Genomic DNA, 18578 nt, shown 5'->3' with positions numbered 1-18578 from the left:
TTCATTACAAAGTGGGCAAAAGATATGAATAGACAGTTCTCAAAAGAAGACATATGAGCAGCCAACAGATACATGAAAAAATACTCAGCCTCACTAATCATCAAAGAAATGCAAATTAAAGCTACACTGAGATACCACCTAACTCTAGTCAGGATGGCTATCATCAATAACTCAAAAAACAACAGATGCTGGAGAGGATGCAGGAAAAAGGGAACACTTCCACAGGCAGTGGGAGTGTAAACTAGTACAGCCTCTGTGGAAAACAGTGTGGCAATTCCTAAAAGATCTAAAAATTGACCTTCCATATGACCCTGCAATCCCCCTACTGGGAATATACTCAGAAGAACTCAAATCACTCTATAAAAAAGATAACTGCACACAAATATTTATCGCAGCATTGTTCACAGTAGTAAGAACATGGAACTAACCGTGCTGCCCATCAGAAGAGGACTGGATTTTAAAAATGTGGTACATATACACGACAAAATATTATGTAGCCATAAAGAAAAAAATCATGAATTTCACAGCAACCTGGATGGACTTAGAGTCTATAATACTGAGTGATATTTCACAGAAACAAAGAACTGAGTATTACATGTTCTCATTCATAAGTGGACCCTGAACAATTATCGTAATAGTATAAGAAAAGGATTGGCAGCAGCGGGAAACTGCTGGGAGGGGAGCAGGGATATGGGATTGCCAGTAGTGGGAATCTGCCTGGGGAAGCGGAGCATACCTCATCAACAAGGGTACCTGCCTAATGAACATTTGTATACCTAACTCTGAATTGCACCCCACATCTTTAAAATAAAAAAATTAAAAGTTTTAAAAAAAGAATCTTAAAACCCCCACACACTCAAGACCCACACTTATTATTAGGTAAACAGATTTTTGACTAAAACACCAAAACAATTTACTAAGAAAGGCCTTCTCCACAGATGATGTTGGAATAAAGTCATCCATATGGAATGAAGAAACCCCAACTCCAGTCTCATACCATAAATAAAAAAGTTAATTCGAGATGGATCATAGCCTTAAACACAAATGTTGAAACTCGAACGCTTCTAGAGGAAAACAACAGAAGTATATCTTTATAACTTGGGGGTTTCTTAGGCAGGATATAGAAAAAAAATAGAAAAATAGGCCGGGCGTGGTGGCTCAAGCCCGTAATTCCAGCACTTTGGGAGGCCGAGGTGAGCGAATTGCCTGAGCCCACAGGTTCGAGAACAGCCTGCGCAACTTGGTGAGATCTCGTCTCTACAATAAATCAAAAAATTAGCTGGGCATGGTAGTGCATGTCTGTAGTTCTGGTTATTTGGAAGGCTGAGATGGAAGGATTGCCTTAGCCCAGCAGGTTGATGCTGCAATGGCCATGAGCATGCCACCGCACTCCAGCCTAGGTGATGGGGTGAGACTCCAACTCGATAAAAAAATTATATAATAGAAAAAAAAATAGAAAAATAGACTTCATCAAAATAAAAAACTTCTGCCCAGTAAAAGATACTGTTAAGAAAAAAAGAGATAACCTTTAAGAAAATTAAAAAGGCCCATGCAATGGCTCATGCCTGTAATCCCAGCACTTTGAAAGGTCGAGATGGGAGGATCACTTGAGACCAAGAGTTTAAGACCAGCCTAGGCAACAATGAGACCTTGTCTCTAAAAGAAAAATAAAAATAGCCAACTGTGGTAGCCCACCCCTGTAGTCCCAGCTACTCAGAAGGCTGAGGTGGGAAAATTGCCTGAACCCAGAAGGTTGAGTCTGTGAGTTGTGATTGCAGTGAGTTGTGATTGTGCCACTGCACTCCAGCCTGGTCGACCCAGTGAGACCGCAACAAAAAGAAAAAAAAAAAGGAATAGAAACAAGCAGGACTAAATGTTTGCCAAACAACTATCAGACAGAGGACTGATGTCTAGAATATGTAATGAACTTCTACAATAATAAAGAGGTAAATGACCTGATAAAATACAGGCATGATAAATGAACAGGTAACTCAAAAAGGAAGACATACATGTGGCCAATAAGTACATCATTAGTCATCAGAGAAATGAAAATTAAAACTGCATGAGATGTACCATCTACCCAACAGGATGGCTAAAGACCGATACCAGCAAATGTTGCCAAGGGAGCCCTTAGAACTCTCATACATAGTTGGTGACAGTGTAAATGATATGATTACTTTGGAAAAAGATGTGGCAGTTTCTAAAGGGATTTCCTGTCCCATGACCCAACAATCCCACTCCTTGGCATTTACTCCCCAGATTAAAGTTTTGTTTTTTTATGATTTTGTTTTAAGAGACTTATACAAAAATGTTCATAGCAGCTCTGTTCATACTAGCTCCAAACTGGAAGTGGACTTGTGTTCATCGATTGAATAAACACTGGTATATTCATACTCAAAAATAAAAAGGAACTACTGGTACATGCACAACATGAATCTCAAAAACATTATGATGAGTAAAAAAGACTTCATAATTATGTACTTCATAATTCTATTTTCATAAAGTTCTAGAAGATTAATGTGTGGTGAAAAGCTTCAGGTCAGTGGTTGCCTTTAGGGGTGGGAGCAGGGTAGGGGGTTGAGTGGATGAGGCAGAAGGGAATATTCTGGTGTGACAGTATTGGTCTAGATTTTTTTAAGAGATAGGGTCTTGCTCTGTCATTCAGGCTGGCTGGAGTGCAGTGGCACACACATAGCTCACTGCAACCGCCAACTCCTGGGCTCAAGAGATCCTTCTGCCTCAGCCTTCTGAATAGCTGGGACTACAAGCATGTGCCACCATGCCCAGCTAATGTTTAGTTTATTTTGTAGAGACAAGGTCTCACTGTGTTGCTCAGGCTGGTCTCAAGCTATCCTCCTACCTTGGCTTTCTAAAGCACCAGGATTACAGGTCTGAGCCACCATGCCCGGCCTGGCCCATATCTTGAACTGATCTGTATATTAGAACTTATCAAAGCGTACATCTAAGAGTTGAGGATTCCACTACAAATTCTGCTCACATGGAGCCCCAAATATACACTAAGGTTAAACTCTAATGACAATACTTTCATCAGAGTACTTTTGAGGGGGAGTGCATTGATGTTTGCAACTTCATCTTGGGTATGTAATAAAGCATACTGTGCTACTCAGTAACAGGGATACGTTCTGAGAAATGCATCGTTAAGTGATTTCACCATTATGCAAATAACACATAGTGCACTTAGATGGTCTAGCCTACCACACGTCTAGGTATATGGTATGGTCTGCTGCTCCTAGACTACTAATTTATATCGTGTGTTACTTATTGACTACTGTAGACAACTGAAATAGAATGGTAAATATGTGTCTCTAATATAGACAAGATACAGTAAAAATATGATATTAAAGTTAAACAATGGTACATCTGTATAGGGCATTTACCATGAATGGGGCTTGCAGGACTGGAAGTTGCTCTGGGTGAGCCACTTGAGTGAGTGGAGTGAATGTGAAGGCTTGGCACATTACTGTGCACTACTGCAGACTATAAATATTGTACACTTAGGCTATACTAAATTTATAAAAATATATTTTCTTCAATAATAAACTTAAGGCCAGGCACACTGGCTCATGCCTGTAATTCTAGCACTTTGGGAAGTCAAGGTAGGAGGACTGCTTGAGCCCAGGAGTTTGAGACCAGCCACTGAGCCCAGCTCCCCACACCTTTAAAATGGCCAGGCTCGGTGGTTCAGCCTATAATCCCAGCACTTTGGGAGGCCGAGGCGAGTGGATTGCCTGAGCCCGCGGGTTCAAGACCAGCCCGGGCAACTTGGCGAGACCTCATCTCTACAAAAAATAAAAAATTAGCCGGCGTGGTAGCGTGCACCTGTAGTTATGGCTATTTGGAAGGCGTAAGCAGAAGGATCACTGGAGCCCAGCAGGTCGATGCTGGAGTGGCCATGGGTGTATCACAGCACTCCAGCCTGGGTGACAGACTCCAACTCAAAAAAATAAAAAAACAAAAAACAAAGCAACCACAAAAAAACACATCGGTGCGAATAGGAACTTTGCAGCTATGCTCCATTATAATCTTATGGGAACTCCATATTGTAAAGGTGGTCTGTGGTTGACCAAAATGATACTTGGTACATGACAGCACAGAGAGATGGTGACTGTACAGTCTAGGCAGTGAGTAAATGGATGTTCACTGAACAATTCTTTCAATTTCTCTATATGTTTGAAATTTTTCATAATAAAATGTTGAGGGAAAAACTGGACAGAAGGCAAAGCTCCAGAAAAGGACAGTCACAGTGTGTTATCTCCACCCAGCTCCAAAATCAAAGGACTACAAAACCATTTGCAGGGATACTCAGAAGTCCCCACTCCCATGGCCACCTCCAGGTTTGGCTACAATATACAAAAGTCCCCAAACCACAGACCCATCGTCATCATATACATCTGAGCCCTAGTATCAAAATGCCAGAAGCACCATCCTAGGGTTTTATGCCCAAAAGAGATGTCAAGAAAAGTTTGGTGTATGTGTGCACACATGTGTGCAGGGGAAATGAGCCAGCGTAGCTCACCAGATGTACCGTCTGATACAGATGGGAAAACAGGGCCTGGCCTTGTATGTGGGCTCTACCGGGTATTTAATTCTAAGCCAAATTCCAGCGGCTATGACCCTGTCAGCTCGAGTTGATAGTAGTAGACACAGTAAGAGTTTCAGACCCAAAGCATAATATTTAGGGTGCAGTAGCTCACACCTATAATCTCAGCACTTTGGGAGGCTGAGGTGGGAGGACTGCTTGAGCCCAGGAGTTTGAGACAAGCCTGGGTAATGTAGTAAGACCTTGTCTGTACAAAAAATTAATTTATAAAAAAGCATAATCTTTAAATATATCTACAATTTGTTGTGTATTCGTGCATGCTGGCATTTTGTGTTATTTCATTTAATCTTAACAACTTTCTGTGAGGTAGGTTTATCATTCTGATCTTCTGAGGAAACTGAGGCTCAGAGGGTAAATAATGTGCCCAACAAAACAGAGTTGCAACTGGATGCCAGCATTGTTCTGCGAGCTGCTGGGGCACATGCCCTTTCTAGAAATCACTCTTCCCCAAATTCCTCTCTGGCTCAGTAGTAGCAGGGGTATAAAGTGTGTGTTTCTAAAGCTTTCTGAGCAGGGAGCATTGTGTACACTCCTGAGTAGGCCTCAGGGCACTGTGACAACTTTGGTTATCTCAGAGCAAGAGGCTTCCACCTCTCTCCCAAGCAAGACTGAACCAGCACGTGAGGTCCGACAGCCCTCCACACTCTGCGTGTCCACACAAGGCTCGCTCATAGGCCGTGTGAACTCTTTTCCTATGTATGTCCATTCATGGGCTTCAGCTGGTTTTCCATCTTTTTAAGAAGGGTCAGGCACTATGCGTTTCCACCTGCAAGTGCTGCTGACTGGAAGCCCGGCAGCCCCTCTCTGCACACTCCTGTTTACGTCCTCCTTCACTGTTTGTCTTTAACCCACCTTCATACTTCCCACTAAGCTGGGAGCACTGACAGCTTCAGGAAGGGTGGGTGTTTCTTCCTGCCAAGTCTGGGTTTCTAATTTTGTGGCTCAAAGTTGGAGAAGGGAGAGGAGGGGGAAGGGGAAGGGGAAGTGTTAAGAGGCTCTTGATTGGGGTAAGTGTCTGACAAATCTGAAGCCATATCATGCCACGGAATTCAGTGTGAGCGGGAAGAGCCCTGTTTCCCCTGCCCTCCCACTAGGGCTCAGCTCCAGCACTGGGTAGCTGCCCGTTAAGACAGGTACAGGAGATAGAGGTTTAAAAAAAACTCATGAACACCAGGCTTAGTGACTTACCAGTTCTTTTTAGGGGTGAGAAAGACATCTATGTAGGGAATGAATACGTCATTCACTTAGAAAAAAAGAGAAAGGAAAGAACCAGAGTCCTATGAAAATTTCTTTAATTTTCAGCTTTTGGAAATACATTTTTCATTTTCATTTCCACAATACAAAAATGTTAAAATCTAACAATGATCTATCTGAAGCAGATCTACTGAAGAAGATCCGTAAACTGTTGTTGTTGTTGGGATCTGTTTCAACAGAGAAGGGCTGGTACATGTGGTAGATTGGCCATGGTCTCACACACATGCGCATGTATGCACATCTGCCAGCTTAGCCCCCAGCTGCCACCCAAACAAACAGAAAAGACAACCTGGCTGAGACACTGAAAAGTGAACACAGCACTGCATGTGAGAACAGAAATGGACAGCTACTCAATAGCCCTATGAGAAGCTCACATCCTAGGAAAAGTAACTTTCAATAAATATGCTCTAGAGGCCAAGGCATATGGTAAGCCTCTCTGTGGGCTGAACCTGGTGACATCCTCCTAGTGCAAAAACAAGCATGACAGCGTCATCTTTTCAGTAAGCTATGGTGGGATGCAGGGAGACACCACCGATTTCTCCACTGGGAGATGCAACAGCCCCCAAATCTGAACACGAGAAGACAGGCAAGAACCTTTCTAAACAGGAAAGAGTTCAACCCAAATACATGATCACAGCAACCAGAATGTCAGTTCTTCTGGCAGATTTCACAGCTGACATTCCCTTAGGTGGATTCTGAAGCACACTCGTTCATGACAGGAAAGGTTCACACAGGCAACAAGGAAGTAACTGGTTAATCGTGCATACACTCATGACAGCTGTATAGCCGTGATGAGTGTCAAAAGACAGTTTAGATTAAAAACGAAAAAAAAGAAACACAGCCACGAAAATAAAAACCAGTTTTTTCTGGAGACACACTTGGTTTCCAGCCCCTCCCACATCCCATTTTATTCAGTTAATTACAGTATGGCTTCCAAATGTGCCGGCTGGCTCTTTCTCTGCGAGAGCATCAGTGGGTTGTTTCACTTGGGTCTTGGTTACCACATGTCAGGAACTTCGAAGAGTGTGGCGGGGCTGTCCGAGATGGCTCCTAGTGAGAAAGAGCGAGACAGTGTGAACAGGAGAACGGCACAGAGACAGAGGGCCCAGCACTGGCTGCAGCTTCAGATGGGGCGGTTTGGGGCCAGCTGCATGGCAACACTGGGGAGAGTTTATGCACAGGTCTAGCCTGTGGAGAGCATAGCTCAGCAAATGGAGAGGCCACAGAGGCATCACAGGGAATGAAGTGCTTGCCACCCCTGCTCTGGCTGCATCCACCCTCCATCTTATAGAAGGCAAGATGTCGACGCTCACACTCTCTGTCTCAGGGCACCACACTCTGTCCTCCGCTAGTGCCACACTGGGCATCAATTCATCTAATCTTCATAAAACCCGATAAGATGTCATCAATACTCCATTTTACTGATGTAAGAACAGATTCAGAGAGGCAAGGAAACATGCCCAGCCACACACCACTGGAAGTGGCTGAGATGGGGTCAGAATCCTTCCATAGCACCAAGTCCCTGGACACTGGGTTTCTCTGTGCTGTGGTGTGACCAGCGCCTAGATGAGAAATTTAGTTGGGGGCAACAGGGTGGAAGGAAGCCCGTCAGTTGGGGTTCAAGATCTCAAAAGGGGTAAAAGAAGCCTGTGGCCTTTTCCAATTGCAGCAAATTTGGCTAAGGCCCTCTTCTGGATTGAAGAGATCTCTGCAGTTACAAACAGTTTCACCCTGAAGTTAGAAGTCCTTTTTCATTCATGCCACTTTCTACAACAGCAGCGGCCAAAAATTGGGCTGGGATCTAGACTTAGTGAATGTGAAGTCAGTCAGGAAAGAGAGTATTCATAATGGAAAGTGTGGCCAGCCAGGCGTCAGCTGCACAAGTGGTGCCATGCATGAAGTCATAACGTAGGGCTGGCAGGGAAAGCGGGCGAAGCTTTTCTCCCAGATGTTAACAATCCAAGATTTCAAAAAGGGAGCGAAGTCTTTGATGATGCCTGCTATGGGGAATAACTTGTAGAAATGGAGGGGGTGCCATGTCCTACAAACTAGGACTCACTTAGCTGAGAGTGGCTATCATCAGTAACAGATGCCTGAAGATAACTAGGTCTAGGCACAAGAAATGACACAAAGAGAATTTCAGCTAACACAGAATTCCCACTTCAGAGCACTTACTGCAGTAAGATCCAGAGAGTCAGAATGAGACCAGGAGAGGGGTAATTGGGATTTTTCTTTTCTTTTTTTTTTTTCTTCAAAGACTAGTCAAGTGGATAACTGGAGTTTTTCTACCCTGGATCTCATCACTGTGAACATGGATGTCCTGGGACTCCCAATAAAGACCACAGGACTACCCCTGAGAAGTGAAGAGGGCCAAGATAACCCACTGAAAAGGATTCACGTGGTCCAGTTAAGTGCTGCAAGGAGCCCATGACAAGCTGTAACTAGCCTAGCTTTCTCAATCACATGTTCATATAATACCTAACTATAGGAAAATAAACATCAATTAAGGGCATTTTTACAATTCACATATCAAAGAAGTATTATAGTTGCCAATTAGTCATTCTAAAGGTAAAAGCTGCAACACCAAATGTGGGGAATTGCAGTAAATTAAATCACAATGAGAAGAAAAAAGATACATTGCTACAAGCAACTTCACTGTTGCTTGTCCTTTGCACCTGCCATGTCGGGACATGAGTACAGTATGAGCATCGCACACACAGGAAGTAACTCCGTGACGAGGTGGCAGAAAGAATGGAATAAGCAAAAGCTCTGGAGTGAAGCAAGTCGACTCAGACGTTATATTCGCTGGGTCACTTTGAAGTCTCTACTTCATCTACAAAATGGACCTCAGCCCATGTTATGCTGCACAGGACTTCTCTGATGCAGCAATGCTCCTGAGAGAGTTTTTAATGAATGTTAGGTCCCTTCCTTTTATCAGTAACGTGGCTCAACATTGAACCTTGTTGTTTCCTAGGAAGCCAAAAGCCTGGAGTCAAAAAGACATCAGTTTGCACTGCCTAAATATGCAGCTGCTGAGCAAGAGTTATGTGTCCAGAGGGACCAGAACTTTAGGAGTCATGACCCAGACTGGAGGTGAACTGAAGGTCAGTGCCAGGGCTCTTTTTAGCACTTTCCAGAAAGGGAGGGCTGTAGGCTAATGATGGATCAGTCTCAGGGCTGGTAGGCAAGGTGCAATGGTCAGCTTTCCAGAGAGCTCACCTTCACAACCCTGAGTTACCGGGTGTAGAGAATCACTTAGGAACAAGTGTTCTCTTTAAAAAGACACTCAACAACATCTGTCTTCTGTTATGGTGGACCCCGATCCATGTCTTGCATTATATGCAAAGATTAACTCAGACTGTACACTCACATGTAAAACCCCAAACTGTAAGATTTCTGGAAAAAAACATAGGAGGAAATCTTTGCAACCTAGAAGGAGGCAAAAAGTTTCTTAGATATGACACCAAAGGCATAATCTATGAGGAAGGGGGCGAACCTGATAAAGCAGACTGCATCACAATTTAAAACTTTTTTTTTTGAGTCGGATCTCACTCTGCCACCCAGGCTGGAGTGCAGTGGCATGCTCACAGTCACTGCAGCTTCAACCTGCTGGGCTCAGGTAATCCTTCCACCTCAGTATTCCAAGTAGTTGGAACCACAGGCATGTACCACCATGCCCAGCTAAGTTTTTGATTTATTGTAGAGACGAAGTCTCACCATGTTGCTCAGGCTGGTTTCAAACCCCTGAGCTCAGGCAATCCTCTGGCCTCTGCCTCCTAAAGTGTTAGGATTACAGGTGTGAGCCACTGTGCCTGGCCAAGCTTTTACTCTTCAAGAGACACTAGTAAAAGAATGAAAAGAAAAGCCATTGGCTAAAAGGAAGTATTTGCGAAACACTTAAAATGCCTTGTATCTCAATCTGTAAAGAACTTTCAAAACTCAGTAAGAATAAAATAAATACAATGAAAAAACTGGGCAAAAGGTTTGAACAGTTCACCAAAGAAGAGTCGTGGATGGCAAATGATCACATGAACAGATGCTCAACATCATTAGTCACTAGGGAAACACAAACCAAAGCTACAAGGAGATTCCACTGCATAGTCACCAGAATGACTTAAAAACAAACAAAAAGGGAGAGTGTGAGCAATAGTCTTGGTGAGGGTGCACAGTGACTGGAGCATTGGAGCCTTCATACCCTGTTGGTGGGGATGCAAAATGGTACAGCCACCTTGAAAAAGAGTGTTAATTTCCTATAAAGTTAAATATACAGTTATCATAAAACTCAGCAATTCCTAGGCATTTACCTAAAAAAATTGAAAACTCAGTGTATACAAAAACCTGTACACAAATGTTTATAGCAGTTTGATTCTTAGTTGCCAAAAACTGACAACAACCTAAATGTCCTTCAACTGGGGAATGGACAGTGATATGCCTATAAAATGGAATACTATTCAGCAACAAAAACGAATGAACTAATGATTCATGCAACAATATGAATCTCAAATGTATCATGCTAAACTAAAGTTAAATGAAAGACTCAGAATGCTAACTATTGCGTGATTTCATTTATATGACATTCTGGAAAGGACAAAATTACAGCGACAGAAAAAAGATCAGTAGTTGCCAGGATGTGGAGGTTGAGGTGAGGGATTGGCTGCAAAGGAGCATGAGGAAATGTTCCAGAATGACAGAACTGTTCTATATCTTGATCATAGTGGTGGCTATATGGTTGCGACCATCTGTCAAAATTTGCCAAACTGTACACCTAAGAGCAATGAATCTTATTGGATGCAAATTATATATTTTTATAAAGCCAACCCTGCAAAAGATACTAGAAATGATGTTTAAAAAAATCCAACAAATTTTTAATATGAAAAAATATGGTGATAACTAAGATTACTGGACCACGAGTTTCTAAAATGGGAAAACTGCAGGATATAAATTCCATGTATATACTCCTGGCACACTGTGGGGCTGAGGAAGGAGGCCTGCTTGAGGCCAGGAGTTGGAGACCAGCCTGAGCAACAGAGTCATACCTGGTCTTTACACAGAAATTAAAAAAAAAATTAGCAAGGTGCAATGGCATGCACCTGTACTCCTAGCTACCTGAGAGGCTGGGGCAGAAGGATCTCTGAGCCCATCAGTTTGAGGCTGTAGTGAGCTGTAACTGTGTCTCTGCACTATAGCCTGGACAGTAGACTGAAACTCTGTCTCAAAAAAAAAAGAAAAAGAAAAGAAAAGTTGCATATAGACTACGATGTCAATTGTATAGAAAAATGATAGAGTAAAAACACTTAGCAATAGAGTATCAAGTATTAGAACTGTGGAGTCTTTCTTCTTTCTATTTTTTGTATTCTACAAATTCTCATAGTGAGTACATTATTTTTATTTAAAAAAATCAAAATGTCTAAAAGGTGATGAACACAAAAGGTGATTGCTTATTTATACTTTCACCTAACTAGAATTGAAAGGAAGAAACTCTAAGGGGTAAGACATTGCTTTCCCCAGGTGAATCCCAAACAGGATCTAAAAAAACCACATGGTCCAATGGAAAACTGCCATCATATCATTTTCCATGGAGTGAAATTGTGTATACAGAAAGATTTTTGGGGAGCAATATAAACATTTTTAACTTGGCAGCGCTCAAGAGGAGACATACTGGGGGGCTTTCCCAAACTAAGGAGGCTGCACCCCTCTTGGAAGCTGGTGCCAGGAGGAACAGGGAGAGCAGACATGCACTAAGCACACAGCCTTGCAAGGCAGCACACCTGCCTTGTTTAAGATAAAAGCCACATTTTCATGGAGTAATTGAAAGGTTCCTTGGGAGGTCGCTAGGCTCCTTGAGCCTGGTCTCTCAGGTGACCAACAGCAGCAACTGTAGATCTTGTTTCTGACTTTAATAGTAGTACGAAGAGATTGTGCTCTAAGTAGATTCTAAATTTTTATATTGTAACCCTAAGGGTTTAAGCTTGAAAATTTCAGCAGATTAGTCAAGACTCCAATAAAACTCATGGTTCTTGGCAAACATTTAAAGGTCTAATGTGTTGTTTTAACTATTAGGGGAAAAAAAGACTTGGAACAATGTCTCTATTTACAGAACAAAAAAAAAACCATGAATAGTCAATGTATCTTCTTTTGGCAAGCCCCTGAACACTCTCTAACTGGGGTGCTGATGGAATCTCCAGCATTTTGGGAATGGTCAGCCTAGGTGGCATCAAATCATCCATGTGGGCCCTGAGATGTTCTGGAGAACAGAGGGGATGAGGTAGGGGTTTCTCCAGACCCCTGGAACACCCTATCAATAATAACAAGTGTGTTATAGAAATCCATTAATTAAACACGACCTGGGGCTGGGCGTGGTGGCTCATGCCTGTAATCCCAGCACTCTGGGAGGCCAAGGCAGGAAGACTGCTTGAACCCAGAAGTTCGAGACCAGCCTGGGCAACATAACGAGACCTCATCTCTACAAAAACGTAAACAAATTAGCCAGGGTGGCGCATGCTTGTAGTCCCAGCAACTCAGAGTTAAGGTTGTGGTTGCTGTGCATTCTAAGCTGGGAGACACTAACTCAACAAAAACCAAAACCAAAACCCATGAACGGGGGAAGCAACCTCACTGCCTAAGGACATTTTATTCCAGCATAAATGGCATGCAGAATCGCTTTCCTTTATGTACCAACCAGGAATGTACCTTGAATTGCTCTGGTGAAAAGTAGTTATTAGCACTGCCAATCACCACTAAGCATAGCAGATATAAAAGGGGAAGACTGACACCTCCATTTGCTTCCTGAAAGTAGGATAGAAACAACTGCACTTCAGAGAAAAATACCTGCTGAGTGCATATGATGCATAAAACAGAAACCCCAAAGGGGAGTGGTCAATGGGCTTCTACCAAATGACTTAAAAAAAAACAAAAGACTTTTTCATGTGACAGTGGAATAAAATAAAATAAATGATCATTGTTTCTGATCTAGAAGAGCTGCAAGAGACATTCCTGTTTGTCAAGAATTGTTCATTTCCTCTGAAGTGTGGATTAGCTCCACCCAGTGCAGAGGGTGCAGTGTAGGAGCATTGGAGTCAAGCAGCCTCTCTTCCCAGTACCTGCCATATAGTTTGACTTTGCAAGTCTGTAACTCTGAGCCTCTGTTTGCTCTCTGTAATGGGAAAATAATTATATCTATGCCTTACTGGGTGTTTGTAAGGACTAGACAAGATAATAAAGGACATTCCTAGCACAATGCCTAATAGAAAATATAAACCCAATAAATGGTCAATTAATTCTGTTATTTAGGTTATTTTGTTATCTTAGTACTTAATTCTTAGTGTATCTTCATCAAAATGTATAACTAAGAAAAAAAAAATGCAGCCTGGACAACCAAGTGAGACTCTAGGTCTACCAAAAAAAAAGAAAAGAAAATAGCCAGGTGTGGTGGCATGTGCCTGTAGTTCTAGCTACTCAGTAGGCTGAGGTGGGAGGATTGCTTGAGTCTAGGAGTTTGAGTTTGCAGTGAGATAAGATTGTACCACTGCAGCCTAGGTAACAGAGGGAGACTCTGCCTCAAAACAAACAAACAAATAAATATGAAAATGGAACTGTTCTGTGTGGCATCTGTTGTGCATTATTTGTTCAGGGATTGCTGCAGCACATCATACTCAATGGTCCTGGATTTTCCTTCTTCCTCTTTGGAAAACAGAAAGCTCCCTGGCCTTTTGTGTCTTTGGCTCCCTCATCGCCAGTGCAGGGCACCCACCACCTGCGTGAATCTGGTGAGCACTTGGAAAGATACCAGTGCTTAGACAATGCTTCAGAGCTGCTTTTGGTTAGACAGACTTTGCCACTCTGTTCCTCACCTCTAACACAGCTCCTGCTACCACCTTGAGCAGGCCCTAGCAGCTCCCGGCACACTTTGAGTACCTCTGGAAGTTTAATACAGACCATTAACAGAGGATAAACTTTGTACTCTTGCTCATTATGGGACCTTATTAAAGTAACTGAGCAAGCAAAATTGGTTGATTCAGTAGGGTTCAGCACCTGATATCTTGACCTACATCCGGCTGATACTAATAGGATTAAATGCTTAAAACAAACCAGGTGAGAGGGCTCATGAAGTTTCCACCTTGTACTGTCAGAGGCCTCACTGGCGAATGGTACTCCAGCAGAAAGCCCAATTCTCCCAGGTTTTCTGACTCAATTAAAAGTCAAGATGTCTCTCTTTTTCTTTCTTTAGCAGTACTGACAAAGAAGTACAAAATCTACAATTTTTTTTTTAGCTCAAATCCTGTGGCAGTGACAGCTTTACTGTCAATGGGAGGAAAAAACCTATTTTAACTACAGTATTATAAATTCAAAACCCTAAATAACTTATAGAAAGTTTTCACTTAAAATGATGAAAACTATAAAAGGAGTGAATGTATTAATGCAGTCTATTATTAGGTATTTTAATTTTAATATTTTTAAGATGATGCTGATAGAGAAGAAAAAACGAAAGCATGTCCCTGAGAAGTAATAGATAAACTCAAAATATTCAAGAGACTGAGCTATGAAAGTCAGGAATATAAGAGGGAAAGATTCCCCCATCATGTTCAGCATAATCTCTAAAAGCCATGCTGACACTTAATCGTTTACATTTGTAGAGCATGTGCAAGGTGATAACAGCGGTAACAAGGTATCAGATCTGAAGACCAAGGATGCTGTAGGTTTAAAAACTTCTCTAATACTTGATTTAGGGAAAGGAGAGGAAAAGGGAGCCACCCAGATTCAAGGAGACAGTAAAAATACACAATCAAGGCTTCAAACAAGAGTTTAGGTTTCTGTTAAAATTAAGTTTCAGCATCATGCATAAAAAGCATATACAACATTTTTGCTGCTTCTGTGATTTCATTAATATCAATGAGATTCAGAAAACTCCCACAGTCAGATCAGGTCACATGCAAAAAGGAATTAACTAAAACAGTGAATTCTTTTTTTTTTTTTTTTTGAGTTGGAGTCTCACTCTGTCGCCCAGACTGGAGTGCAGTGGCCGCTCCCAGTCACCACAGCCTCGACCTGCTGGGCTCCAGTGATCCTTCGGCCTCAGCCTTCCCAGTAGCCGGAATTATGGGCATACGCTACCACGCCTGGCTGATTTTTTGATTTATTGTAGAGATGAGGTCTCGCTGCCCAGGCGGGTCACGAACCCGCGGGCTCAGGCAATTCACTCACCTCAGCCTCCCAAAGGCGTGGGATTACAGGCTGAGCCACCGAGCCCGGTTAAAACAGTGAATTCTTAGCTTGGTATGAATCAAGTTTCACCCCTTGACTACTACCTTCCTTTGATTTGATTGTTAGTTCTGCTAACCAGATGACTATCACACTAATGTGAGACAACGGAGAATGACAATCATGTCTAGGTCAGCATCTCTCAACACATAACCATGCCCAAAGGCAAAGACTTAAGGTTCCATGACCTTGGGCAACTCACATAACACTCTTGGCCTCTGTTTTCTTTTTTTAGTCAGGGTCTCATTCTGTCCCCCAGGCTGGAGTACAGTGGCACCATCACAACTCACCACAGTGTTTTCCTAATTGTAAAATGGACACTGGTGACTGCCTCACAGATTTAAACGAAATAATTTCTGTTAAGCATTAAGTGCTGTCCTGGTTCTGTAAGCACTCCGTAAGCAGTGGCTACAATGATTGTCACCATGGCTGCTGCCTGACCAAGGAATGGCTGGACATCCCTTGGCAGCAGGGAATGGCCTTTCACACGTGCTGACTGACAAGAAGCCCTTCTGGCCTCATGTGGTGCCCCATGTAGGATCTGTGCCCCAGGGGCTGAATGAGGTCGTGGATCCTGGAGGCATGTCTGTGGTTGGAGATGACATGGAATTTGGTGCAGGCAGGTCTGGGTTCACCTTTTGGCTCTGTTTCCTACCAGCTACATGGCCTGCACCCTTTCTGTACCTCTCTAAGTCAAGGCATCTGCATCACTAATACAAGCCCTAGCTCAGGGCTACTATGAAAATGAAATGAAATAATGAGAGAAAAGCCTCCTACTACAGTGTCTAGCGAATAGTAGGCTCTTAACAGGTGTTAATTTCCTGTTTCTTTTGCTTCTTATATAATTCTGCTCATGAGAGAAATCCAGGTTGCCTGGGGGTTTTGCTGGGAAGAGTGAAAATAACATGTAGGAGTAGGCTTCTGTGCAGATTTAAACGTACATTTTAAATATTGAGGCTACTTGAAACACATCAGCAAAATCTCTAAACCACGGAGAGAGAGAGATTATCAAAATAGACTAACCATCTTTAACGAGGAGACAAACCCCCCCCCCACCGCCAGGCCTTATGCTATCCAAGCCAGGGCTTTTTAGGATTCCTTAAATTAAATTGATCCTAAAAATACTGATCTGGTGGAAAACTACATAGGCTTTGCCACCAAGTGAAGCCTTGCTATAATTTTTTCCCCAAAATATGAGTTTCTAAAGCTTACAACCGGGGGGGGGGGTGCCTTAAACCTGTAATCCCAACACTTTGGGTGGCCAAAGTGGGAAGATGCCTTGAACCCAGGAATTCAAGACCAACCTGGGCAACATAATGAGACCTTGCCTCTAAAGTATAAACAGCCCCAGAACTTCAACAAGAACCAATACAAACCTGCTGGAGAAAGCTCTTTCTTCATTCTTTTTAATTTCCTGGCTTTCTTCCTCCCCTCTGAGAGGGACTCTGCACATGAATCTGTCTGCTCAAGCTCAGCGTCAGAAATCTCCCCTGGTACTCTGTCCTCCAAGCCAGCTTCTTCTTGACTAGGACTCAGATTTCTCTTTCCTACTGTGCCGGTAGTTGTAAAACTGAAATGCAAAAAGTGGAAAAACATGGAAGGTGTTGAGAGTAACAGGAAGGGTAGCCTATAAAAATATTTTAATACTCTTAATTCTATTAACACTTAGCTAGCAATCAACAATATGGGCAGCTGCTGCCTGTATGTAAAAACTAAAGACCTTATTATGAGCCACAGTCTAAAAGTCTAACATGCTTATTCAGAAAGAAGTTCTAAATTATGCTTATAAACAGACACACACAAATGTAAGCTGTTCTTCATTAAGAACAAATCTGTAGGCCAGGCATGGTGGCTCAAGCCTGTAATCCCAGCACTTTAGGAGGCATAGGCGAGAGAGGATTCCCTGAGCCCGAGGGTTTGAGACCAGCCTGGGCTACATGGTGAGACCTTGTCTCTACAATAAGTCGAAAAATTAGCTGGGTATGGTAGTGCATGCCTGTAGTTCTGGCTACTTGGAAGGCTGAAGCAGAAGGATCACTGGAGCCCAGCAGGTCAATGCTGGGGTGGCTGTGAGTGTGCTATAGCACTCCAGCCTGGACAATGGAGTAAGACTCCAACTCAAAAAAACAAATAAACAAGCAAAAAAATAAATCTGTAAAGAAAATTTCTGGTCTGTATTTTGATAAAGCTATTGTCACAGAATAGTATAACAGACTAGTAGAACTACTATAACAAAAGAATGGTTTTAATTACGTTAATCAGAAGCTAGCTTGATTAGCTTCATGACTGTCTAATGGATAAACAGCAAAACTATGTAACTCTTGACAATGCATAAACTTGAATATTAGTTACAGAATATGCCCCACCTTCATGTAATCTTCTTTTCTAAAAAGATGACTTGTTAAATTTATAATTAAACCTCGTTTTATCTTTAAAGCTTTATAGGATTTGACATGTTGAATTAAATCAGATTATGTGTCCTGCTTTTTCCCAAGAAAATATGTTCCCTGAAATACAACTAGATAAAAATGGAGTCCACATAGTCAGTGAGTCCTTTCTCCTCTAAATGGGTCTTACAGATTTTTTATTATAGCCCCTAAGTTATGAAAAGCATAACAAAATTTCAAGGCATTCCATTTAAGGGAGGTCATTCAAGCACAGAGAGGGGGGCGAAGTGAGAGAGAGAAAGCGAGAGGAGACAAACATACTCCTATTAAATGCCTTCCCTGGGAAGTGAGTACTTAAAAATGCTTCATACAAAAGACTTTGGCTACCCAAGTATTCAAGTTCCTCCACATTACTCCTGCACTCACATCTTCTCTGAAGCTGACAAATGTACTTGACAGTACACCCGTGTGAAGGAGAAGAAAAAACCACTTTCCTGGTAGTTCTTCTAAGGCATAGGAAGCAGAAGAGAGATTAGAGCACTCTTCTTAAAATTGGCTGACCAGCATTCCTGTTTTCTTTTCTCTCTCTCTCTTTTTTGTAAGACAGAGTCTTCCTCTGTCGCCCAGGCTGCAGTGCAATCACTCAGTCATAGCTCACTTCAGCCTCTACCTCCTGGGCTCAAGTGATCTTCCCATCTCAGCCTCCCAAGTAGCTGGGACAACAGGTATGAGCCACCATGCCTGGCTAATTGATTTTTATTTTTAGTGGAGATGGGGTCTTGCTATGTTAGTCAGACTGGAGGGCAGCTCTTCATTTGTTCTCTTTTCCACATTTGTTACTGAGTTTTTTGAAACATCTCTTTTTATTGAGGGACTGTGAAGAGAAGGGAGGACACCAATGGTAATGTTTTGGGGGAGATTGTTAAAAAGTCATGCTAAAGTTTTTTGTTTAAAAACTTATAATGCTTTTAAGAAGGGTTTTTTGTTTTTTTTTTTTTGAGTTGGCGTCTCACTCCATCGCCCAGACTGGAGTACAGTGGCTGGCCCCCGCCCCCCCC

General features: G+C 42.4%; 1 protein-coding gene across 1 annotated transcript in view; it reads right to left on the bottom strand.

Annotated features, from left to right (window-relative positions):
- Positions 1 to 5906: 5906 nt before the first annotated feature.
- LOC103257700 (poly(A)-specific ribonuclease PARN-like) overlaps positions 5907 to 18578 on the bottom strand; it is a gene marked incomplete at its 5' end in the record, with an annotated part of 131413 nt that continues 118741 nt past the window's right edge. The window contains 2 exons of the mRNA XM_021711056.1: positions 5907 to 6925; positions 16510 to 16703. Of these exons, the coding sequence (XP_021566731.1) occupies positions 6873 to 6925; positions 16510 to 16703 (247 nt within the window). The remainder of the gene's footprint in view (positions 6926 to 16509; positions 16704 to 18578) is intronic.

Source organism: Carlito syrichta, unplaced genomic scaffold, assembly GCF_000164805.1.
Source record: "Carlito syrichta isolate Samal-C Ts95f unplaced genomic scaffold, Tarsius_syrichta-2.0.1 Scaffold301845, whole genome shotgun sequence".
NCBI lineage: Eukaryota > Metazoa > Chordata > Mammalia > Primates > Tarsiidae > Carlito > Carlito syrichta.
This window is presented reverse-complemented; position numbering and strand designations above follow the sequence as displayed.